Source organism: Acanthamoeba castellanii, assembly GCF_000313135.1.
Source record: "Acanthamoeba castellanii str. Neff unplaced genomic scaffold scf7180000084599, whole genome shotgun sequence".
Taxonomy (NCBI): Eukaryota; Discosea; order Longamoebia; family Acanthamoebidae; genus Acanthamoeba; species Acanthamoeba castellanii.
This window is the reverse complement of record NW_004457442.1, coordinates 1,474,957-1,498,696: the sequence shown is the minus strand read 5'-3', so window position 1 is coordinate 1,498,696 and position 23,740 is coordinate 1,474,957. Positions and strand designations below refer to the sequence as shown.

At 60.7% G+C, this 23,740-nt stretch overlaps 9 protein-coding genes across 9 annotated transcripts; 5 read left to right on the top strand and 4 right to left on the bottom strand.

The window, feature by feature from the left end:
• Positions 1-148: 148 nt before the first annotated feature.
• On the bottom strand, positions 149-984 carry ACA1_063770 (uncharacterized protein; the record flags this gene model as incomplete). The annotated part of the gene is made up of 2 exons (XM_004339578.1): positions 149-576; positions 735-984. 2 exons carry the CDS (start codon positions 982-984, stop codon positions 149-151), a joined length of 678 nt encoding a protein of 225 aa, XP_004339626.1.
• A 125-nt stretch (positions 985-1,109) lies between these two features.
• On the bottom strand, positions 1,110-2,024 carry ACA1_063760 (PH domain containing protein; the record flags this gene model as incomplete). The annotated part of the gene is made up of 4 exons (XM_004339577.1): positions 1,110-1,316; positions 1,431-1,510; positions 1,594-1,720; positions 1,929-2,024. 4 exons carry the CDS (start codon positions 2,022-2,024, stop codon positions 1,110-1,112), a joined length of 510 nt encoding a protein of 169 aa, XP_004339625.1.
• A 65-nt stretch (positions 2,025-2,089) lies between these two features.
• On the bottom strand, positions 2,090-3,540 carry ACA1_063750 (mitochondrion protein; the record flags this gene model as incomplete). Its single annotated transcript, XM_004339576.1, has 7 exons — positions 2,090-2,160; positions 2,228-2,302; positions 2,385-2,590; positions 2,663-2,809; positions 2,881-3,030; positions 3,094-3,324; positions 3,362-3,540. 7 exons carry the CDS (start codon positions 3,538-3,540, stop codon positions 2,090-2,092), a joined length of 1,059 nt encoding a protein of 352 aa, XP_004339624.1.
• A 925-nt stretch (positions 3,541-4,465) lies between these two features.
• Positions 4,466-6,523, top strand: ACA1_063740 (uncharacterized protein; the record flags this gene model as incomplete). Its single annotated transcript, XM_004339575.1, has 9 exons — positions 4,466-4,663; positions 4,824-4,897; positions 4,987-5,011; positions 5,078-5,143; positions 5,239-5,471; positions 5,549-5,621; positions 5,709-5,917; positions 6,000-6,163; positions 6,234-6,523. 9 exons carry the CDS (start codon positions 4,466-4,468, stop codon positions 6,521-6,523), a joined length of 1,332 nt encoding a protein of 443 aa, XP_004339623.1.
• Positions 6,524-6,737: 214 nt separating this feature from the next.
• On the top strand, positions 6,738-10,967 carry ACA1_063730 (tetratricopeptide repeat domain containing protein; the record flags this gene model as incomplete). The annotated part of the gene is made up of 21 exons (XM_004339574.1): positions 6,738-6,828; positions 6,921-7,022; positions 7,085-7,267; positions 7,336-7,460; positions 7,542-7,823; positions 7,911-8,099; positions 8,169-8,382; positions 8,466-8,568; positions 8,641-8,731; positions 8,817-8,956; positions 9,035-9,125; positions 9,218-9,266; positions 9,329-9,455; positions 9,524-9,647; positions 9,729-9,784; positions 9,860-10,002; positions 10,071-10,192; positions 10,269-10,331; positions 10,409-10,562; positions 10,639-10,682; positions 10,764-10,967. The coding sequence occupies 21 exons, from the start codon at positions 6,738-6,740 to the stop codon at positions 10,965-10,967; spliced, it is 2,697 nt and encodes an 898-aa protein (XP_004339622.1).
• Positions 10,968-11,135: 168 nt separating this feature from the next.
• Positions 11,136-18,702, top strand: ACA1_063720 (protein synthetase, putative; the record flags this gene model as incomplete). The annotated part of the gene is made up of 20 exons (XM_004339573.1): positions 11,136-11,276; positions 11,416-11,474; positions 11,615-11,900; positions 12,031-12,174; positions 12,250-12,390; positions 12,514-12,700; positions 12,775-13,448; positions 13,534-14,263; positions 14,343-14,431; positions 14,505-14,721; positions 14,804-14,929; positions 15,019-15,355; positions 15,435-15,621; positions 15,750-15,971; positions 16,067-16,965; positions 17,032-17,219; positions 17,300-17,613; positions 17,703-17,899; positions 17,974-18,280; positions 18,349-18,702. The coding sequence occupies 20 exons, from the start codon at positions 11,136-11,138 to the stop codon at positions 18,700-18,702; spliced, it is 5,799 nt and encodes a 1,932-aa protein (XP_004339621.1).
• Positions 18,703-19,674: 972 nt separating this feature from the next.
• On the bottom strand, positions 19,675-20,133 carry ACA1_063710 (cytochrome b-like heme/steroid binding domain containing protein; the record flags this gene model as incomplete). Its single annotated transcript, XM_004339572.1, has 1 exon — positions 19,675-20,133. One exon carries the CDS (start codon positions 20,131-20,133, stop codon positions 19,675-19,677), a length of 459 nt encoding a protein of 152 aa, XP_004339620.1.
• A 374-nt stretch (positions 20,134-20,507) lies between these two features.
• Positions 20,508-21,422, top strand: ACA1_063700 (Vacuolarsorting protein SNF7, putative; the record flags this gene model as incomplete). Its single annotated transcript, XM_004339571.1, has 4 exons — positions 20,508-20,670; positions 20,736-20,913; positions 20,981-21,192; positions 21,301-21,422. The coding sequence occupies 4 exons, from the start codon at positions 20,508-20,510 to the stop codon at positions 21,420-21,422; spliced, it is 675 nt and encodes a 224-aa protein (XP_004339619.1).
• Positions 21,423-21,720: 298 nt separating this feature from the next.
• On the top strand, positions 21,721-23,601 carry ACA1_063690 (amidase domain containing protein; the record flags this gene model as incomplete). The annotated part of the gene is made up of 3 exons (XM_004339570.1): positions 21,721-22,539; positions 22,644-22,967; positions 23,023-23,601. 3 exons carry the CDS (start codon positions 21,721-21,723, stop codon positions 23,599-23,601), a joined length of 1,722 nt encoding a protein of 573 aa, XP_004339618.1.
• Between the last annotated feature and the right edge of the window lie 139 nt (positions 23,602-23,740).

The window sequence follows — 23,740 nt, the reverse complement described above, 5'->3', positions numbered from 1 at the left end:
TGCATCCTGTACAATCGCGCCAAGTCTGGCGGGTAGGTCGCTGAGCGGTGTGCCTTGTCACGCTACGACCTGAGGCGATGTGGATGGCTAATAGGAGCGGAACCAGGGAGTGAGGTGCAAAGTTGCTGTTGTAGAGTGGAAGTCCGGCTCATGTTTGGTAACTTCGGCAGGAGGAGAGGAACTGGTTGATGCTGTCGACGAAGGGCTGTATCTTCTCGAGGCTCACCTTCTTCTTGGTGATGAAGAGCGTGCCCTCTAGCGGTGCCTGGAGTTGAAGCTCAACGGCGTAGTAGGGCGTCGGCCAGCCCTTCTCGATTCGCTGGCGTTGCTCCAGGCGGCACTTGGTCACCGCGAGCAGCGGGATCACTTGCCGGCTGCCCACCACGGGCACGCCCATCCACGAGGCCACCACCGTGAGCGTACCGGCGCCGCCATCGAACGTGAAGCGTTGGCCGACGCAGAACAGGTAGGTCCACCACACCCAGAAGTTGACCACCGACAGAGAGAACAGCCACAAGTGCGTCGTCATCAGCGCCGCGATCAGGATGCCCATCAGCCCACCGAACAGCAATATACCTGCATACCCGGACTGCCCCCATCAGCAAAAGAGTTTTATTTTTGTATATTTTTAAAATAAATAATAGCTGTTGAATAATTTGAATAAAATATATAATAAATAGTCAGTTATCAAAAAAAAATTTCAATATTAATCAATGTTAATTGGGTGGGCGAACCGAGGGGCCACATGAGGAGAGCACTGAAGGTGTTGGTGACCACTAGTCGGGTGGAGGTCTCCGAGACGATGCGGAAGGTGTAGAGCCGGCCCGGGAAGGTGTAGAAGGTGAAGGGCTCGGGCGAAATCACCTTCATTATGAACCAGATGCCTATCATCATCGCCAGGGTGAGCACGAAGAGGCCGATGCCCAACACCACGCCCTCCGTTGAGAGCTCGAACAACTCCACGCTGCTGCCCTTCACGCCCATGACGACGATCTCTTCTCGAGATTCAATCTCTCTTCGATCTTTTCCTCCTCCTGCTGCTCTGGCAGAAATGGCGGACGAGTATTATTCATTTTATTCTTTTTGATACGACTGATTTTACCGGGCTATCACGACGAGAGGCCCGTGACGAAGAAGCTGGCGCGGTTGATGGCCTCAAGCCACTCGTCGCGCTCCTCGAGATAGGAGGCGGCGAGCACGTAGAGCTTCTTCTGGGCCGGCAGGCTGAAGGCGTGCTCCCTCTCCGGATCGTCGTGCGGCCGTGCGGGCTTCGCCCGTAATCGGTCTAATCGGACGATGCCCTTTGGCGTCGCGCTCTGCACCGTCCACACAAAGCCGCCACGGCGTTCGTGAGAACTCGCGCCCGCACTCTCTTTGAGGTTTGCCGCGTCTCCTTGCCGCCGCACACAGAGACAGAGGGCATCACGTACGGAAGAAGAAGAGTAGTAGAAGAGGAAATCGTCGACCAGAACAAACCAACGCTTTTGCCACCGTCGGCGATCGAGTCCACCTGCCCACGCCGCACCACGAGACGGTCAGGAGATGTGGGCGTATCACCCACGACGAGAGCGAGTGAATGGGCAATCGCCGAACCTTGCTTGTAGAGGTAGCCTGTTCGCTCGGCATTGGCCGATTGTGCGAGATGGTCGGCAGCCAGCGAAGGGTAGCGAGCCATCACCAGCTGCCTCTGGTCCGTGAACAGCTTTTCCATGTGTCCCATCTGACCGTGTGCGGCGCCCACGTCAGTGTCTCAACATACCGCTTGCGCGCCATTGTTTGTTACCACCGCGTTTGCTCGTGTGTGGGGCACAAAGGAAGCTTTGATGCCGGGAGGGGGAGACGGTGACAAAAGAAGAACCACCTAGAAAAGGGTGGGGGGGGGATAATGAGCGAGATACCACACGTTGGAGCTGCATGTGTAGAGCTACGGCCTCTGCCGCTTCCTTCTTGAACACTCGTCGTTGGGGCGGGCCTTCCTCCCCCTCGGCCGCCTCCGCGTCCATCCACTTGTTCTCGGGCTTCATTTTATTCTGGCAATAATGTGATTTAATTAGGCCATTGCTGTCGACAAACTCGGGCAACGGGGCTCTTAGTGCAGTCCCTGCGAGTGCAGGAGCGTTCGTGTCCTGCTGCCGAAGTGGTCCATCGACAGGTAGGACCCTACACATCACAGCCGCGAAGATGTGAGTTGCCAAGAGTCGAAGATGGCCAGCACAAAAAAACGCACCGCTCAGCCGACGAGAGCCGGTGAACGCCGTTCGGCCATGCATGACTCGCCAGTTGTTAGTCACCAACATGCGCCCTGCAGCACCAAGTGGCCGTCAGTCACCATCACCGCTATGAGGTTTCAAGGCGCGTCTTGATTCAGCGATCGGTTGGTGTACCGGGTGAGAGGCGGAAGGTGTGTTGATTGGCGGGAGATTGTACTTCTCGCAGCAGCGCCCGGATGGCGGCGTAGTGGCGATCGGCCTGTTCGGGCGGGAGATAGACCGGGGAGCGGTCGTCGTTGTTGTAGACGAACCGCGTGACCTCCCCGTTGGGGTCGAGCGTGATAATCCGCTGTCGGGCCTCGAGAAAATTGTCCACATCCCTGTGGGCAGGCCGCCCCAGACAGCATTCCCATCAACGCCCAAAAACGAGAACGGAGGAAAGATTCACGTACCAGTAGTGGAAAGTGATAGGGGTGTTGGCCAGATAGTCGAAGGCATCCGGGTTGTGCGCGCGCAAGCGGGCGGCCACGTTAAACCCGTCCACGAGCACGGTCGCGCCGCCCTGGCCCGTGTGCTCGAGGATGTGAAATGCTTGCAGCCTGGCTCGAGAACAATGTGAGCAATTTAGCGTCGGCCGTGGAGTGATGGTGGCAAGTGGGGGACGCGGCACCCTGGCGGCTCGACGCAATAACAGCCGTCGGAGTGCGGTTGGAGCGCGACCGGCGTGTAGGCGGTGTCGCTGTGCTCCAGCGAGTCCTGGCTTGCCTCGGCGTGCACCGTAAAGTCCCACAGCAACCCAAAGAGCCCGTTTTTGGCTGGCCTGTTGTCACGACACGGTCAGAGATCGATCGTAGTTTTCGCGTTGTTGGTGAAGGGCATGTACCCGAACTGGGCCATGACCTGCTGAGTGGCCTCCGCGGTAGCGGGTGTGCCGGTGACGATGGAGTAGCCGTGCGTGTGGAGCATCCTCACCCACTTGGCCATGCCTTCGGTGCCGCTCATCACCTCCTCGTAACTCACCTCCGGACTGCCCAATCCCATGATGCTCTCCCGATCCCACGGTGATGGTTTGACACTTTTGGGGATGGCGACGATATTGAAGGCCGATGAATGCCTGGCCAATGCACCGTTCGCCGATTTGGGGCGCGTACCGTTGTGCTTCTACGTTGGTGGCCTTGGCTACCAGCCACTCGGCAGAGTAAGTACTCTTGTGCTGCTTTCCGTCCTCTTCACTCCATGTCACCCGCAGCTCGTGCCCTTGCCCGTCGATGTGCACGTCGACTGGCGCAAGGTCCTCGCTCAGCTGCGCGATCCGTTGCAAGCCGAACATGTTAGGCCACCGCGACACGATGAAAGGGCGGCAGTTGGTAGGTAGCGTGCCTTGAGTGTGTCGATTTGTCGCTGGAGGGTTTTGGGGTGCAGACACTCCGGGCACATGCAGTTGTCCCGGAGCCAAACGTGCGAAAAGCTGGTCTCCGCACCGTTATCGCCATTCCGCCAGTGCACGCCCAGCGCCCGTGTCCCTCTGCACACAGTAGTGCTCCGCCGTGAGTCCGTGACCATCGGAGTGTTCCGACATAATATTATATTTGTTTGAATAAACAAGTGTAATACTTGAGGGAGTACCGCTGAGCTTTAGTGAGGGTGGCTGCTGATCTCTTTCCGTGCCTCTGCATAGCGGGGGGGGGGCAAGAGCACGCGGAGGTTGGGAACGGCAGGTACTCCGGAGGGTGCCGGAGAGGAGAGGTACCAGGAGGCCGGCAAGCGGAGGAGACAAGGGCTGGCGAGAGGCCTTCAACAAGGTCGGCCCAACCAGGACCGATGCCGCTCCGCTTTGTGCTCGCATGCTTGTTGGCTGAACTCTCTTTTGTGCTGTGGGTCAGTTATCTTTTTTCCGGCATTATCCGGCCACCACGGCTTCTAAAAATTTCAGGAATTTCGCAGAGCAGCGCGGGCAGTTTCTATAAATTCTCCGACTTTCTGCAGTTCTCGTTTTTTCCGTTGGCGGGAACTTGTTTGCCTACAACTGCCCGCTTCTCTATTCCTTGTTGCCCCAACCGGCAGTTGTTGGCTTCTCGGCGAGCAGCTCTTGTTTTCCTCTGACGCCTGCAGGCCTTCGGCTAACTTCAAAAAAAGCCCACCGGCGTGGGAGCTACCATTGAGAGATTCGATTCACAAGGAATCGAAAAATAGGAGGGGCGATTTCGAGATCGATCGTACATTGAGGACAGCAAGAGACAAGAAATTGGACGAAGATGAAGATTGAAATCGCGACGTCTATTGACGAGCTCGATTTGACCAAATGGGACACGCGGCGTATAGCCTACCTGGCCGCCGCTGTGAGCGTGGTGGTGTCGGTCGTGTTGTCACTTCACCTCATCTATAAGCACCTCCGCAACTACACCCGGCCCAAGCTGCAGCGTTGCATCGTCCGCATCATCCTCATGGTCCCCGTACGTTTTCTCTCTTCTCCCACCCCCACTTCTTCCCCGTCACCGTTGCACACTTGTTTTTGTATACATATGAAATATTTAATAATAAGAATAAGAATAAGAATAGTAGATGTTCAACTCATGGCCACCGGACTTACTCAATCTCCCGCCTCGTGTCCAGATCTATTCGCTGTGCAGTTGGTTCTCTCTGATGTACCTCGACCACGCCAGCATCATCGACCTTTTCCGCGATTGGTGCGTGCCTCGCTGGCGCTTCCTCTCTCTTCCCTTTCCGTTGGATTGCTCACACCTCCGCCCTGCTGTGCTTGTCTCCACCACTCTAGCTACGAGGCCTTTCTCTTGTACCAGGTACGCACACACGCGACACGCACGACACGCAACACCGCGCGTTTCTAACGTTTATCTCATGCACAGTTCTTCGTGCTCATCGTGGCGTTCATCAACGAATACGAAGACGAGCACCAGGACGAAGAAGACAGGGTGCGCTCCCGCTCCTTCGCTCTCTCGCCCAATTAGTTTCGTGCGTAGGCTCACACAATCCTTACCCACGGCAATGATACGATCTGGGCGTGCAGCAAGCCGATAGCTACTACGATGAAGAGGAGGAGGACGAGTTTGTGCGACAGCAGGAGAAGATGCCGCTCAAGGGCGCTCCGGCCTCGCCCGACATGAAGTTCATCGGCTCGCACCTGGTGTGGGCTGACGAGGAGCGTGTGATCCACGTTCTCAAGTCCAAGCCGCCCATGAAGCTCGGCGACGGCTGTGGACCGTGCTTCACCTGCAAGTGCGGCTTCTTCGGTCCCGGCAGGTACTCTACCTCCCACCACGTGCGCCCCTCGGCCTTTCGGCCCGCATCAGCGCTGATCCGACTCTGTCCACGTGCAGGAAATTCCTTAAGTGGACCAAGCGCTGCATCATGCAGTTCGTCATCATGAAGCCCCTGCTCGCCCTCTCAGTGGTATGAGTTCTCGTCGACTCTTGCGGATCCGTCGATACGTGTGCGTCTTCCAGAGTACTTACATCTCGGCGGGTCACTGGTGCGCAGATCGTGATGGAATGGTTTGAGGTGTACCACGAGGGCTCGTTCTCGCCGAAGGCGGGCTACTTCTGGGTGGTGGTCACCCAGAACGTGTGCATCACCCTCGCCATGTACGCCCTCGTACTCTTCTACCATGCCGTCGCCAAGGAGCTCCACCCATTCAAGCCTATCCCCAAGTTCCTCTGCATCAAGGCCATCATCGGTTTCGCCTTCTGGTGCGCCCCATTAGCGATGTGCGCATGCGCGAGAGAACAGGGCATGGTGGCTGACCAGCGATATGTGTTGGCCCGGTCTCAGGCAGAGTGTGATCATCTCGATCTGTGTCCACTTCGGGTGGCTTAAGGGCAACGACACCTTCTCCGTTGAGGAGCTCGCGGTCGCCCTCCAGGATTGGCTCATCTGTATGGAGATGCTTGGAATCGCCATCGCGCACATCTTCATCTTCGGCCATGAGTCCTATCGTACGCGCTTCACATTCCGAACATGTCGACGACGTGGCGGCTGACAGTGGTGGTGGTGTTGCGCTCGCAGGGGACCACACGAAGGAGATCTTCATCAGGGCGCCCATCAAGAGTCTCAACTCGTTCGCGGCGAACCTTTTCGACGTGGTCCTCATCAAGGACGTCATTCTCGAGGTGGTCACGGCCTTCGATCCGCGCGTCAAGGACAAGCGAACCTTGCGATCAGAGCGCGAGAAGATCGAAAAGAGCATCGCCGCCGCCCAGGAGCCCGCCGAGCCCTACCCCTACTACACGGAGGAGGCGGAGGAGGAGCACGGCCGCCCGCAGCAGCAGCAGCCGCCGCCCAGCCACCACTACTGAGTGCCTCAGGCCCGCTCATCCTCGGCCTGGGAGATGTACAGAGTCAGACGTACCGGATCACACCAAACACAACAACACCAATAGATATTTATTTCCTTCTCCGTGTCAACATCCACGTGCCTACATGCCCACAGTGATGACTGACCTCAACCAGCAATACATCTTCGGTACCTGGTTTTGAGTTCATTTTTATTTTATTTGTTGCCGGAGAAGGATGGAGGCCAAGGTGAAGGAGGCCAATGCGCTGTTTCTTCAGGGCAAACACTCGCCTGCTGTGGCCCTCTACACGGCAGCCATCGAAGCTGGTTCGCCCACTGCCACCCTCCTCTGGTACTTCTCCTTGTCGTGATGAGAGAACGAATCACCAAGAGCCTGATTTATTAATGCAGCAATCGAGGGGCGGCCTACCTTCGCCTGGGCCTCTACCGCAAATGCTTGGCGGATTGCGAGGCCGCATTGCGCCTCCAGCCCGCCGATCCCCGCCCCTACCTTCTCAAGGGTATATTTTTTGCCTTTATTTTATTATTTAAATACTAAATAATAAATATAAATCGTGTGCAGGGAAGGCGCTGGTGGGAATGAACAAGAGCGCTGATGCGGAGGCTGCATGGAGAGCGGGCTTGGACAAGGCCGACGGCGCTGCGGACGTTGAGCTGCTCCTGCAGCTTCAGGGCCAACTCAATCCGCCGGTCGCCGCACCGGCCATTGCCACTGCTCCTGCTGCCTCTTCCGAACCCAAGCCTGGTACGCAGATCTCGTGCAACTCTGCTCACATTTTTGGTGTCAAAATGAGCTCCTAATGGTTAATGCAGCGGTGATCACGAACGGCGAGGCCAAGGCCACCATCACCACACCATCTCCGCAAGCGAGTGCTGTCCCGCGCGCTGCCGAGCCAGCGGGCAAGACCAAATCGCCGGCGCCGGCTCAACAGCCCAAGGTGTGTCCAGATACGCCCAGCCACCATTGCTTTGTCGACGATTGGGTCGGGCTAACATGAAGGTGAACACCGGGACGGCAGAAGGAAGCTAAGAGCCCGCCGACTGCCGCTGCAGTCGCCGCAGCGAATCCCAACGACCTGGCCGAGGCGTCGGCCATGGTGGCGGCGCGCGGGCTGGTGCAGCACGGCTCGGGCAACACGACGCTGGATGAAAAGATCGCGATGGGCTACCTCCACGTCAACACCGGCAACTTCCCGCAGGCCATCAAGCTCTTCAACGTGCTCGTCAACCTCTACCCCAAGCTCGTGGCCGCCTACCTCGGCCGCGGTACAGCCTACGCCCTCTCCGGCCATCTGTCCACAGTACGCAAACTCGCCCCCGTGAGCTGTCCAGCTTGTGTGACCGGTCGAGGAGTGTTGGTTGGTTGTTGATTGCTTGGCACGCGACAGGCGGTGGAGGAGTTCAGTGCGGCGATCAAGATCGACGACACATGCATGGAGGCATGGAAGCGAAGAGGCCAATCCCGCGCGGCGATGGGGCAGGACGCCGAGGCCGTCCTCGATCTCACCCGCGCCGCCGAGCTCGCCCCGAAGGACGCCGACATCTACCACCAGCGCGGCCTCATCTACTTCAAGCTGGTACCTCGCTCACGACCCCCCCCACTCCGGACGCACAGGTGATGTCACCGACCTTTCCTCCTCCAACAGCGCAACTACGGCCGGGCGGCGGAGGACTTCCGAAGGGCGACCGCGGCGGATGCGATGAGCAAGCTGTCGTGGAACCATCTGGGTCTCTGTCTCAACGCCCTCGGCCGACCTATGGAGGCCATCCAAGCGCACAAGCGCGCACTCGAACTCGACCCAGCCTTCCGCGAGGCCCTCGCCAACATCGGACAGGCCTACAAGGACTACGGCAACTCACGTACCCATTTCCTGGCCTTCTTTTGCGCGCGTTTTTGTGTCGTGTTTGGGACGCTGGCGTTGATCCACTCCTCCCCTCTTCAGTGAAAGCCGAGAAGTACTTTGCGAAGGGACTCAAGGTGGACCCCAACTACATGCACGCCTTCCATTTGCGCGGACTGGCTCGGTTCGGCGCCGGTGATCACCGGTACTCCCCCCCCCAGGCCAAGCTTGTTGCTCTCTTCGCCTCTAATGAGAGTCATGTCCCACTCACTCACAGAGGGGCGCTGAGCGACTTCACTGCAGCTCTGCGAGTCGACGATAAACACAAAGACTCGCGTCTAATGCGCGGCATTGTGCTGCATGGACTCGTACGTGCCATCCGTCAATCTCACAGCACTCGATCCGGCTGTCGCTGACTGACCAGATCTTGTTCGGACTGTTGGGTCCAAAAAGGGCCGCTTCCGAGAGGCCGTCGCCGACTACGATGTGCTCGTGCGGGAGAAGCCCGACCACGTCGCGTGGTACAATCGACAGATTGCCCTGTGGACGCACCACCACCTCGACACGCCCGTTGCCCACTTCAACATCGACAGGTACCCACTCGACCCGATTCCTTGCCTTGCGTGGGTGCCGCAAGTTGAGTGCGCGTATGGCCGTATGCGGATCTGTAGGGTGTTGAACGCATACTTCAAGGAGGCCTGGTGCAAGCGACTTGATCCGGCCACGCTTACGTCCTACACGTCTCAACCGCCCATCAACAACGTACGCCATTGCACACAATGGCTCTTTTCTGTGCAGCTGTATGCAGGTGCAGATCGCTGGCTCATCGTTTCGTGGCTGTGGCAATCCTGCAGGCAATTGCGGACGTGGCACTCAACGATGAACTTCGTTCAGAGCACGCCAGTACGCCTCTCCATTCTTTAGGGCCACCTGTGTTGGTACTCATGAACGAGACGTTGCTGCAGAGCTGTTGATCAGGGCGGCTGTGGACATCGGGAAGAAGATTCAACTCAACTGCCCGGGCTACTTGGCCAACCAGCGGCAACAGCGCGCATGCGGCTTCGCTATAATCGAACTTGCCCAGACCCTGCGGTAAGCCATCGCGGCAATCTCGCTGCCGCTACTGAAGTTGATGTTATATAACTTGATTTGTCGTATAGACGAGTGTGGGCTGGCGAGGAGACGCAGCTGTCGGGTAAGGCCTCCTCGCTCACAGACCAGCCTCATACATTCGCGTGGCGCGACCTCTACGACATCCCCATCCGCTGGCGCCAATTCTCGGAGGTAAAGTCCGCAATTGCAATGAAATGAGGTCCGGCTGATGGTGGCTAACTTCACCTAATCCCTCACCACACCGCCAACCAGCCGAACGACCCCGTGTGGTGGGTCGATCTGCTCAGCCCCGAACAGTTCGCTGAAGGGTACCCGCCATCCCTTCCTGACAAGACTTGTGTCTGTCGTTGGCCCGCTGGTCTGACGATGGGTGGCCTGGCCAGGTTCGGTTCGCACACACCGATGGTGACGGGGCAGACGTACGTGGTGCGCTACTCGCCCATGGCGCCACGCGCGATAAGGATCATGCGAGAGCAGCTCCAGCAGAGCCCGCTCGTATCACAGGAACTCCGACACAAGCTCACGCGTACGCCGCCTCAGTTGCAGCTGCACTGCGCACGAGCCAAACTTACATTGTTGGCTGCAACTGATCAGGCGACAACCTCGACTGCAAGACGCTGCACGAGGCCGTCCAACACGACTTCTGGGTGGTGACGCCCTGCCACTCCCTCGCGCGTCCCAATCGGATCATGGAAGGCACCCGCCTTACCATTCAGGTTGGTTCCCCTTCCCGATCGATCCCGCTCCCCCTGGCTCCTATTAAGTACATGCACTCCCCCGACACAACAACAGAGATCGCCGCCGGAGGGCTACGAGTTCTCCATTCGAACGCCCGGCACGCCTAACCGCTGGCAGGTACGTATAGGTACAGAGGTGAGTCGCATGGGCATGCTGCAGCTGACCACGTGTCGATGTATCGCCCCCTCTGGCAGGAGTACAATGCGGAGATGGCGCACAACTACAGGCTGTTGCAGGAGGAGGCTAGCAAGCCCCACCGCGACCTATCCAAGCTCACCGAGCTTGTGCTCCACATGGCCTTCTACTGGTACAACTTCATGCCGCTCTCCCGTGGCACCGCTGCCGTCGGTACGTTTACACCACTTCGCCTTCAGTCTTTTGGCTTCATGCTGGAGGATGTTCTCACACTACCATCGGTGCGTAGGTCTGGTGACTGTGCACGCCATGTTCCTTGCGCTGGGCTTCGAGGTGCGGTCCCCATTGCTGCTGCTTGTGCTTTGTGCACTGGCTGACTTCACCGATGTTCACCGGTGATGATGCACACGACAGATGGAATCGGGACTGCCGCAGGGCCTGCAGCCGGACTGGGAGGGCATTCTGACGGCGCGGCCATCGGACTTCGTGAAGTGTCTGCGCTCCGCCTGGATCGACGCGGCCTGCCGCCCCACAACCACCCTCGATGCGCTCCCCCTGGTGGCTCAAGTGTGTCCCACCCTTCGCCACATGGTCCTCGCCCTCAACGCCGCCAGTTGAAGTCACAGCAAACAACGCACGTGGTCCCAACCGCCAGGCCCGGAGTTGTTGCCCGGGGAAATATGAATGGAATGCGCACACTTCTGGCGTCTGCCAGCCTGGGCTCCGGCGGAGGGGAAGGGAGCTCACTATTTCACTCTTCACTCGATCTCGGCGTTAGATAGGAAGATGGTGGGCCGGCACATATGGTTGCGAGCCGAAGCGTCCGCCACTCGGCCGTCGCGCGGCGATTCAGCAAATCTCGAAACTGATCGACGCACACCACTCGTGCCTGGCGATGCCCGGCTTCTCATCGAGGCAGGCTACTTGGTGCGCCCTGCCCCCTTCTGGCTGCAGCGCTTTCTGGCTTGGTCGCTTTCACAACAATCAAAACATTGATGAAGCGAGTTTTTCTTTTATTTATTTATTTTAACATCTCACTGCGATTCATGCGCGTGCCTCACGCCAGGTCACAGTGGAGAGGTCCGAGCAGCGCGTGTTCCCCGATGCCGAATACGGTGCCGTTGGGTACGCGACGGCCTCTCTCTGTTCGTCTGGTGTGGTGCTGTTTGTCGCGGTCAAGCCCGGAGGTGGTCGCGGTCGTGGTCGTGGTCATGGTCATCAACCACCGCACGTGCGATGCATCTTTTCACGTACTTGGTCGGCAGGTGCACGCTGGTCGAGGCCGGTGCCTGGCGGGAAGCGCCCAAGGACGCGCTGGTGCTGGGCATCCGCGCGCCTCAGGGCCTGAGCGTGGACTGCGCCGGGCTGGAGCGCGTGCACATGTACTTCGGCCACGCCTACAAGGGCCAGCAGGGCGCCGCCCATCGCCTCGCGCCGTTCGTGCGCGGAGGCGGACTCCTGCTCGACCTCGAGTTCGTCAACGATCCCGTGACCGGCGCTCGCCTCACGTCCTTCGGTCCCTCGGCCGGCATCATCGCCACCGCTGCGGCCGTCCTCGCGTGGTGCAAGCAGGCACGACCACGTCCCGCGTTGTGTGTGTGTGTGTGTGTGTGTGTGCGTGTGCGTGTGCGTGTGCGTGCGTGTTAAGTTAATTGTGGTTTAATTGTCCCCCCCCCCGCAGGTGCTGGTGCGTGTGGGTATGGCGGTGCCGGAGGATCTTTTGCATCGGGTGGAGGGCGTGTCCCTCATCGCGCACATCAAGGCCCTCCTCCAGCTGGCCACCACCTTCGCCAAGAAGGCCCCTCGTGCCGTCATTATCGGACCCGTACGCCTTGCCGCCCAACTAATTGTTAATTGGCTCTGACGTCTCACGCGCGCCTCTCCTCCTGTGATGATACAGCGCGGTCGCGTGGGCTCGAAGGCCGTGGAGATGGCCGGCGAGCTGGGCATCGAGGTCGCCCTCTGGGGTCGCGAACAGACCGTGGGCGAGGGACCCTTCCCTGCGCTCCTCGACTTCGACATCCTCATCAACGCCATCAGCGTACGTTTCCTCTCGACCCACAACGTGAACGTTCACGTGTGTACTCCCCCCCAACGGGGGTACCGGGTCATTGGCGCTCAACACAATCCGCCCCCCCCCCGCACGCACACCGTCTCTCTCCAGTTGGGCACGGAGATGGTTGGCCCGTTCGTCACCCACGAGGCCATCCGCCGTGGCGACCGCAGGCTGGCCGTCGTTGTCGACGTGGCGTGTGACGTCAGCAACCCCAACAACCCCCTCCCCATCTACGACCGCACCACCACCTTCGAGCGCCCCGCTCTGCGCGTGCTCGACGGCGACGCCACCAAGGGTGCGCGTCACCCGCCTCTACCATCACCGACCTCTGGCCACCAGCTGACATTCCCTTTTCTCGTTTTGAATCAGATCTGCCGCCATTGGACGTCATAGCGATCCCTACGCTGCCTGCGCTGGTGCCCTCGCTGTCGTCGGCCGATTTTAGCGCGCAGCTCCGTCCGCTGCTCCTGCGGTTGGACGCTCTGGAGGCCGATCCGGTGTGGTCCCGCACCCGCGCCGCCTTCGACCTCCATTCGGCTTGGCTCAGGCCGGCCAGTGTCGACAGCAGCGTTGGCGAGAGCGTAGAGGGCATCCTCCCCGTCGTGCTCTCTTTCGCGCAGGAGCGCGAAGCCAAGCGCCCGGCGCGACCGCCCGTGGTGCTCGCCCTGCACGCGCCGGCTGACGTCACGCCAGCTCAGTTCCAGGCTGCGCTCATGGGTCTGGTGGCGCGTCATGCCGCGCTGCGCACGTGCTTCCGCCATGTCGCGGAGGACGGCCACAAGAAGCTGGTGGCCTTCGTCAAGCACGCCAAGCAGATCGACGTGGCTTCGCTGCTGCAGGTCGTGCCGACCGGCGACGCCCACGAACTCGTCACGCAACAGCAGGCTGTGACCTTCGATCTCGAGAAGACTGAAGGCCCGCTGTTTCGCGTGGTGCTGCGCCTCGGCAGCGACAGCGGCGAGCGACCGGTGGTGGTCATCGCCGCCGACCGGCTGGTCGCCGATGCCCACTCGCTCCATCTCATCGCCCGCGAGCTGCTTCAGGTGCGCCACCACAGCCAGGCCTCAATTAATTTATTGCACTTTGGAATGGATGTTTGCCGACACTGAGACACCCACTCGCTTGCAGGCTTCGGAGCCCAAGCCCGAGACGACGCCCTATACCAACTACGCCCTGTGGCAACGCCGGCTGCACGAGCTCGCCGATGACGAGGACGTGGCCACCCAGGAGGCCGGCTACTGGCGCGAGCAGGTCACCTACTGGCGCGAACGCCTGACCCTGCGCCCGCCCACAATCCAGCTGCCCAACGACCGTCCTCGCCCGGCTGTGCCCGATTGGCGCTGCGGCGCCGAGCAGCTCACCCTCGAGCCCGCCCTGTGGTCGCGCGTGGCCGCGCTGGCGGCCCAGCTGGCCGGCCCCACGGCGTCGCATTCAATTCGTGCCGATCCCATCCTCGGCGGCTCGATCGCCATCATCACCGCCGCGTGGGTGGTGCTCAGCCGGTGGGCCGGCGAGGAGGACGTCGCCGCTGCGTGCTTCGCATTCCGACCCCTCCCGCACACCGTGGGTCCGCTGGCGCGTCCGCTGCCGCTGCGGTGCCACGTGCACTCCAAGCTGAGCTTCCCGTCGCTCTTCGCCAATCTGATCGAGACCCTGAGCCAGGCCGTCCACCACCAGGACGCCGCGGCGGAGTCGTTCACCGCCGAAGCGGGCGAGGACGTGTCGCCCATCAGCTTCGTCCTGCCGGGCGCCATGCCCACCATCGCCCACCAACAGCAGGCGGAGGGCCTCCACCTTCTCGCGCCGCTCTCCCCCTACGACCTCAGCTTCCACCTCCAGGCCACCCCCAGCTCGCAAGGTGCGCCCGGCACTCCAGCGGTTGGCCTGCCTCTCGATTCCTGACTGTGCGTCGTGTCGTGCCGTGTGCGGCCGTACAGTGGAGGCTACAGTGCTGTTCAACCAGGGCCTCTACCACCCCGAGCGCGCTCGCGAGCTCATTCGCCAGATCCGCTCCCTCCTTTCGCAGGTAATGCCACTTCCCCGTTGGCTTGTGGCAGACGCACGTGGTGTAATGGCCTTCTGTATGCGGCCGAATGCAGGTGGTGGAGCTGGATGAGACTGCGCTGGCCAAGGCCGGTTTGGGCGACTATTCGCTGGTGACCGAGTTCGGGCGGAGCGTGCTGCCAGTGCCGGATGCCGATCTGGATACCACGTGGGAGGGTCCCATCCACCACTTCCTCACCAAGCACGCCCAGTCGGGCCCCGACCTCCCGGCCATCTCCTACAACAACCAGGTGGTCACCTACAAGCAGCTCGGTGCCTCTTCCATTCTGCCCCTTCGTGTGACCATTATTATTTCAAACGTCGAGTACTTACTTGATTGGGTCGATCGGAACAGAGGAGCGCAGCAACCGCGTGGCGCACTACTTGCTGCAGCAGAATGTGGGCAGGGAGCAGCCGGTGGTGATCTACGGCCACCGCTCGCCCGCCGTCGTCGTCGCCATCCTCGCCGCCCTCAAGGCCGGTTCGTACCAACCCGATGGTCATTTATTTTTAGTATTTGTTATTTTGTTTTGTTCGCATTTTTTTATATTCTGATTTTCTCCTGAACAGGCGCGGCGTACTCCATGGTGGACCCCAAGTACCCGGCGTCGCGCATCATCGACTGCGTGACGGTGGCCAAGGCGCGCGCCTGGCTCCAGATCTCCGAGGCCGGCAGCCCGCCCGCCGAAGTCCAGGAGTTCCTCGGCACCCTCGGGCTCGCCTGTCAGGCGCAGGTGCCGAACGAGCCGAGCGAGTTCGAGAACCTGTACGGCGGCTTCAGCGTCGCACCGCCGGAGGTCGATGTGGGTCCCAACGACGTGGCCATCGTGACCTTCACGTCGGGCTCCACCGGCCTGCCCAAGGGCGTGATGGGCCGCCATCTGCCCCTCACCCACTTCTACCCCTGGTTCGTCTCCCCCCAACTGGTCTTGTCTCGAGTCCGCGCAAGAAGTACAGTCCACTGATGCCGAGCGCGTGTGACACAGGATGGCGACGCGGTTTGGCATCGGGGAGGGCGATCGCTTTTCGCTGTGCTCGGGCATAGCGCACGACCCGCTGCAGCGGGACATCTTCACGCCCATCTTCTTCGGCGCGCAGATCTACATCCCGCTGGAGGACGACATCGGCACGCCCGGCGCGCTCGCCAAGTGGTTCGCCGAACAGCAGATCAACGTGCGCTCCCAGCATCATCTCAACTCCCTTTTTCTTTGCACCATTTAGTAGTATGGTTAATATTCGTTTTTTTTTTTTTTGGCGTTGCATTTCGCGACTGACTGTTTGCGGTGTGGTTGGGCACATAGGTGGCGTGCCTGACGCCGGCCATGGGCCAGCTGCTGATCACGGTGGAGGACGACTCGTTCAAGATCGACTCGCTCCGTGCCGTGTTCTTCGTGGGCGATCTGCTCATCAAGCGCGACGTCGCGCGTCTGCGCAGAATGGCGCCCCGAGCGCAGATCATCAACATGTACGGCTCCACAGAGACCCAGCGCTCCGTCGGCTATTGGGTCGTGCCCTCCGACGAGGTACCATCGCCCTTCTCTCTGCCTCCCTTGCATCTTCCACTCACGCGTGTGGTGTGTCGCGTGTGCGTGTGCGGCGCGTGCGGCGAAATGGGCAGGAGGTGCGACCGATGAAGGAGGTGATGCCGTGCGGAGAGGGCATGAAGGACGTGCAGCTGCTGATCATTAACGAGGCTGGCCAGCTGGCGGGCGTGGGCGAGGTGGCCGAGATCTACGTGCGGTCGCCCCACCTGGCGCGCGGCTACGTCGGGCTCGACGCCGAAACCCGCGCCAAGTTCCTGCCCAACCCGCTGGGCAAGGGCCTCGAGTGGGACCGCGCCTACCGCACCGGCGATCTCGGCCGCTACAACACCAAGGGCGAGGTGGAGTGCAGCGGGAGAGCCGACGATCAGGTGAAGATCCGCGGATTCCGCATTGAGCTGGGCGAGGTCAACGCCGCGCTGGCCCAGCACCCCCTGGTGAAGGAGAACGTCACCGTCCTCCGCACCGACCGCGCCGGCGACAAGCACCTGGTGTCCTACATCGTACCCGCGTCGCGGGCCGCCGCCGCCGCAACCGACGACACGCCGGCCACCACCCACGCGCACCAGCTCGAGAAGGACTGCCGCGATTTCCTGCGGACGCGACTGCCCCAGTACATGGTGCCGCGTCGGGTGATCGTGCTGCGCGCGCTGCCGCTGACGCCCAACGGCAAGATCAACCGCCAGGGCCTGCCCGACCCCTTCCAGGAGCCTGAGGCCGAAGCGGAGAAGCAGGGCGCCGATTCCGAGAGCGACATCGTGCGGGTGCTGTCGGACACGGAGCGTGGGCTGCTGGAGATCTTCGCCAAGCTGCTGGGCGCGAGTCCGCTCAAGATTCAGCTCGACGACGACTTCTTCGAGCTGGGCGGTCACTCGCTGCTCGCCACCCAGGCCATCTTCCACATCTCCCAGAAGCTCCACGTCCACCTCCCCATCAACCTCCTCTTCCAGTCGCCCACCATTACCGCCCTCGCCAAGTATGCCTCCAGACTCCGACACACACGACACACACGACACACGGCCGCTAACCGAAGTGAGTGCAGGCATGTGGACCGCATCAAGCAGCTGGGCAGCAGCCGTGTGGAGGCCGAGTCGACGGAGAACCTCATGGCCCACGCGCAGGCCCTCGATGCGGCCGTGCGCTTCGTGGCGCCCGCTGCCGAATCGGCCGCGGCCGCCCTCCCCGCCTCCCCCACCAACGTGTTCATCACCGGCGCCACCGGCTTTGTCGGTACTTTCTCCGCAATCCTTACAGCACACGCTACGACACACACACACACACACACACACACGACACTAACGCCCGTTCAGGCGCGTTCCTGGTGCGTGAGGTGATGCAGCGCACGAACGGTCGCGTGCTGTGCTTGGTGCGTGCGGATTCGCCCAAGCATGCGCTCGCCCGCCTGGAGGCGTCGCTCAAGGCGCACGCCGTGTGGCGCGACGAGTGGCTGGAGCGCCTGGTGCTCGTGCCTGGCGACCTCGCGCGCCCTCGGCTGGGCCTGGACGAGGCGCAGTTCCTCGAGCTGGCGCGCTCCGTGGACGCCATCCTCCACAACGGCGCCTTCCTCCACTGGCTCCACCCCTACAAGGCGCTCGCCCCCGCCAACGTCCTTGGCACGCAAGAGGTATTTCCCAAGAATGCGCGATATGATAGTAAGTAAACATGTTGATGTTTATAGAAAATGACCATTATTGTTACATTGTTCGATCGCAGGTGCTGCGTCTGGCGTGCAGCAGCGGGCGGGCGGAGCCAACGCCGGTGCACGTGATGAGCACGACCAGCGTGTACGAGGCCACGGAGGTGCACAAGCTGCCCCGCGTCGGCGAACTCGAACTCGACCACTGGCGCGGCATCGGCGGAGGCTACCCCCAGAGCAAGTGGGTCGCTGACAAGATGGCCCAAATCGCCAGGTACGCCGTGTGTCATGTGCGCGTGTCGTGCGTGTCGTGCGGTGAATCATATTGACTTCTCTACAACAAAACAGGTCGGAGCGCGGCATCGTAACGTCGATCTACCGCCCGGCGTACATCGTGGGTGACACCACTCACGGGCTGTGGAACACTGACGACTTCCTGTGCCGACTGATAAAGGGCTGCATCCAGCTGGGCGCCGCCCCCGAGCTCGACGGCGACATCGCGGCGGACATGACGCCCGTGGACTACGTCGCGCATGCCGTAGTGGCCCTCATGTTCAAGCCGGCGTCCCTCGGTCGCACCTTCAACATCATCAACCCGGCGGGTCCTCTGCCCTTCCGCCGTCTCTTCGAGGCCATTGCCGCCTTCGGCTACCCTGTACGAAACACAACTGCGCGACACGACACACATACGACACACGGCTAACTAGATGGCTGCATTTCCAGGTGCAAGTCGTGCCATATGCCGAGTGGCGGCGACGACTGGTCGAGGCCACCAACAGCGGGGAGGAAAACGCTTTGAGCGCGCTGCTGGCCCACTTCGGAGAGGACTGGGCGGCGTCACAGCATGGTCCGATCTACGAGCGGCCCAACGCCGACGCCTTCCTGGCCGACGTCAAGGACGCACCGCCTGCGGCGATCAGCGACGAACTGCTGTGGCGATACTTCACCTACTTCATCCACTGCGGCTTCCTTCCAGCACCGCCCAAGCAGCCCAGCAATGCGCTGGCCATCGATTGGGAGCGCATCTCTGAGGGCGTTCAGTCGCTCACCCTCCTCACACGTACCAACCGTTCATAAGACACAACCCAACCAAGGTGGCACAATAAAGCTAAGCAATCCAAGCAAGGATTCCCTCAACACTGCACTCTCACAAACGCCCAAGCAGTGTGAGTGCTGATCTGAGGAAGTTCCAGAAAGGGGATGTTATTGTTGGTTGAGGGAAAAGGGTGAAGTTTCACCCCCCTTGAACCCCCACCGTGTTTCCTGAAAAAGCAATAAACAGGACACACAGCTTTCCAGAATGGCCTTGATTGCGCGCCAGCAGCCTCTTCACATTCTGTGGGCCATGGCAGGGGCAATCCCCAAGTGATTCTGCCAATGCAGGTGGAGTCCAATGGGCACTCCAAACCACTTTTTTGCCGACAGTCGAGAAAGGGGCAGCCTATTTGGAGAACCACAAGTGCGGAGGAAGGGTGGCGGGGAGAAAAGGGGCGAGAGGCCATGAGGAAAAGTATCTTCTCGGCCTTTTGGCTAAGATCAAGTGTAGTATCTGTTCTTATCAGCTTAATCTCTGGTAGTGAAGCGTTCCTGCTTCACATCAAGATTAAACTTATTTCTCGTGGGGGACCAGCTGGCACTCATGCCCGCAGCTTGCTGTGGGCAGCCTCTGGTCGCCGATCGGCTTCGCACTGCACGCACCGCGAAGTTCTTCAAACGGTCGACCCCTTCCCTCTCCACAATCACAAAAAAACAAACCTTGTCACCCCCATCAGGGTCATCCTTACGTCAACAGCAATGTCAGTCGTGTGGTGGGGCTTGTGTTGTACGACAAGCACAAATGAAAGCGCTGTTGCGAGAGCCGCACGCAGCTTAGTTCCCCCACTGGAAGAGTAATCGTGTTGTTGGTGGTCCTGTCAATGCCTCACCAACAGCACTTTGGCCCAGGCAAATGGGGCAACAAGGTCGGTAATCTGAGTACCCATTCACTCCACAAAAAAAGCTCTGGTCGAGCACTGAAACATGTACATGCAAGGAAGCGAGGAGCGAGGCTTAGTCAGAGGGCGACGACGCGATGGAGTTGGCCGAGGGAATGATGCGGCCGACCACCTCGTACTTGGCCTGGTAGGACCCAATCCAGTCGTTGAGGGCTTCCCTTTCGGAGGGCTGCAGATCATCGAGCTTGGGGTAGGGCGCCTCCACGTCCTTCTCCTCGAGGCTGCCCAGGGCCAGCGCACGCGCTGCGTCACGGCCAGCAAAGATGTGGTAGGGTCCGCCGGGGCCGTAGAAGGATGCACGGCTCGACACATCATAGACCACGCCTAGCACGGCCACATAGACGGGGTTGCCGTTGGTGCCGTTCATCTTGCGCAGCTCGTCGGGGCTGAAATCGCGCGGCTCGACGGGCGTGCGCTTGCGAGACGCGATGGAGGCCACGGGAGGCTGGGCCACAGCGCCTGGGAAGAGGAGTTCCTTGAGCAGCCAACCGATGACGCCCAACAGGATGCCCATTGCGCCGATTTCGAGCCACGACGATTCTTCGGCGACTGTATCGTCCACGACATAATCTTCCGAATCAGCGATGCTGTCGGCAGTGGCCACAGCCGCCAAAACGACTGTACTGCAGCCCCACCACGCCAAGGTAGAGAAGGCGCTTGTGCGTTGGTTCTCCATTTCCACTCTCTCGGCAGATTTCAGCCGAGGCAGGGAAATGCAGCACTCTTTGAAAAATTGAGAGAAATTGAGAAATAGCGGAAGAAAGTCTTGGTGCCCGCGCAACGGTGGGGGGCGGGAAACGCATTTCAGCATCGCATCAACGACACACCTTCGGGCGGCTACTGCTTGCATCAAGACAAACTAGCTAGAAACAAGAGGCTTGAGTCAAGATGCGATTGTTCGGAAAGAAGAAGACGACACCCTCACCGCAGCAGAGCATCCACAGGCTGCGCGAAACCATTGAGATGCTTACAAAGCGCGAAGAGTTCCTGGAGAAGAAGATCGAGAAGGAGCTCCAAATTGCTAAGCAAAATGCCTCCAAGAACAAACGAGGTACCATCTGCCCGCTCGCCTCCAACCACGATTTTGAGATCCTCGCTTACGCTCATGCTCCACAGTGGCCATGATGGCACTCAAGAGGAAGAAGGCTTACGAAGCCCAGGTGCAAAAGCTCTCAGGGGCACGTATGACCATCGAATCGCAGCTCATGGCCATTGAGGGTGCCACCGTAAACCTCGAGACCATCAATGCGATGCGTGAGGGTGCTGCCGCCCTGCAGGGCATCCACGGTTCGATGTACGTCTATTCTCCTGTGCCGCCCTCCATCGATATAGGTGTTTCTGATCGCTTTGGCACTACTCAGGTCGATCGACACTGTAGACAACACAATGGACCAGATCCGAGAGCAGATGGATATCGCGACAGAGATCAGCGATGCCATTGCGCAGCCGCTTGGCGACCCCATCGACGAAGACGAGCTGGAGGCTGAACTCGCAGAGCTCGAGGCCGAGAACCTCGACGAGCAGCTCCTCACCCTCAACACACCCACCACCGTCAGTGCCTCTCCCATCAAGCGTACGTTCTTCCGTGTTTTTTGTCTTCATCTGCAGCAGGTGTAGGTGGGACCTTGTTGCAAGAGCATTGGCTCATCATCTCTTGTTGTGGTCTCTGCGTGACTTGCAGTGCCGAGCGCTCCTACGAATCAGCTTCCGGCACAGGCGAGCCGTCAACCACAGGCGCTGCGGGCCGAGACGGACGAAGAGGCCGAGCTGCGTGCGCTGGAGGAGAGCATGGCCTTCGGCTAATGCCGCCCCGGGTGCCCCTCCGTGCGGCTCGCGGAGTGGGGCTTGCTCGGTTTGCCTCTGCTCCTGTACAAAGCGAAGGATGAGCGACCACTCTCTTCTCCCTCTCTTGTTATGCTCGCTCTCTTCCCTCTATCTCCACATCTCCTCCACGTTCCACTCGTAATACCACTCCTCCCTTGGCGGGAGACATGAACACCATCACCTCCTGACCTTCATCTTTTCGGCAAACCGGTTTTTATTTTTGACGCCAAAGAAAAGCATTTCCCTTTGGGGGGGGGGGCAGCCAAGAAGCTGCTGCATGGAAGAGAACGAGTCAGCAACAGCGCGTCAGGGCGGCTCGTGGGAGGAGGTGGCCCGAGCGCGACGCGAGCGGCTCGCGGCAGCTATCCCACCCGAGTGGGTCCTCTCATCGGACCTCCTCGGTCGCCTGGACACCTGCACCGACGTGCGCCACGCCCCAGCAGAGGCCGGCTTCCTGTCGCCCCGCGAGCTCGCCCTCACCGACATCGACGACGCCGCCCGCCTGTGCCGCATGCTCGCAGAGCGCGAGTGTTCCGCCGTCGAGCTGGTGATGGCCTTCTGCAAGCGGGCCGCCATCGCCCACCAGCTGCTCAACTGCTGCCTGGACCTGTTCTTCGACGAAGCCCTCAAGCGCGCCCGCGTGCTCGACGACGAGCTCGAGCGCACGGGCCGGCCCGTGGGTGTGCTGCACGGCCTGCCCATCAGCCTCAAGGACCAGTTTAACGTGGTCGGGCACGACACCACGCTCGGCTACGTCGGGCGCGACTCGCAGCCGGCCGACCACAACTCGACCCTCGTTGAGGGCCTCCTGGCCCAGGGCGCGGTCCTGTACGTCAAGACGTCGCTGCCGCAGTCGATCATGAAGCCCGAGACAGTCAACCACCTGATCGGCCGCACCACGCACCCGGCCGACCGGCGGCTGAGCCCGGGCGGCAGCAGCGGCGGCGAGGGCGCCCTGCTGGCCTTTCACGGCAGCCCGCTGGGCGTGGGCACCGACATCGGCGGGTCAATCCGCATTCCAAGCGCCCTGTGCGGGCTCTACGGCCTTCGTCCCACACACGGGCGAGTCCCTTACTTCCGCGCTGAGAACACCATGGTGCGCTTTCCAGGTGGTTGCATTGGTGCTACAGCCATGGAACTCACGACACGACACGACACGACACAACGTGACACGACACACGGCACACACGACACACATAGGATGGCCAAGAATCGGTGCATTCGGTCTGTGGGCCGATGGGCCGGTCGCTGGAGTCGATCGAGCTGTTCATGCGGGCTAATTCGCTGGCCCAGCCCTGGCTCCACGACCCCAAGGTGGTGCCGCTGCCCTGGGACGACGCCAAGGTGGGCGCCACGGCCAAGGCCGAGCAGCTGGTGTTCGGGGTGATCTGGACCGACGGCGAGGCCACGCCGCACCCGCCCATCACACGCGCTTTACGTGAGACCGTGGCCAAGCTGCGCGCCGCCGGGCACGAGGTCATCGACTGGGACGCCTCCAGCCACCGCGAAGCGTTTGAGCTCGGCGTACGTCACCACTTGCCCTCCAATGGGGTAGTGGCTGACGTGGCAATAATTGCAGTGCAAGTTCTGGACCATGGATGGCGGCAAGGACTTTGAAGAGAACGTCAGAGCGTCAGGCGAGCCCCGCATTGACGGGGTGTATGTCGGCCGGCCCGAGGACGAGCTGAGCGTCTACCAGCTGATGCAGCTCAACCGAAGGCGCTACGAGTGGGCCGGGCGCTACCTGGCACGGTGGAACGCGTCAGCCCAGCGCACCGCCTGCGGTCGGCCCATCGACGTGATCTTGTCGCCAGTGCTGGCCTTGGTCGGCGCGCCACACGAGAGTCTGCACCACGTGGGCTACACTATCCCCTGGAACCTGCTCGACTTCCCGGCCCTCACGGTGCCCATCGCCACCGTGGAGCCGCATGGGCGCGACGCCGCGGCGCCGCTCGACTACATCGCCGCCGAGGGCCGAGCTCCACACGGGGAGTCTGACGTGGCCAACCAAGCACTGTGGCAGGCCCGAGGCGGGGTGGAGGGATTTGGAGGACTGCCGGTGGTGGTGCAGGTGGTGGGCCGGAGGTTTGAAGAGGAGCGCGTGGTGGGCGCGGCCAGGGCCATTCAGCGTGCCCTGCTGTCTGCGGTGGAGGAGTAATGAGCCGCAATAGACCAGCGTTATTGACGCTCACTCACACAAATTTGGGAGCAGAAGCCAAGGCACGCGAGGCGTATTGAAGGTGTTCGAAGGAGTGTTGTTTTTTATGATTGTGGAGAGGGAAGGGGTCGACCGTTTG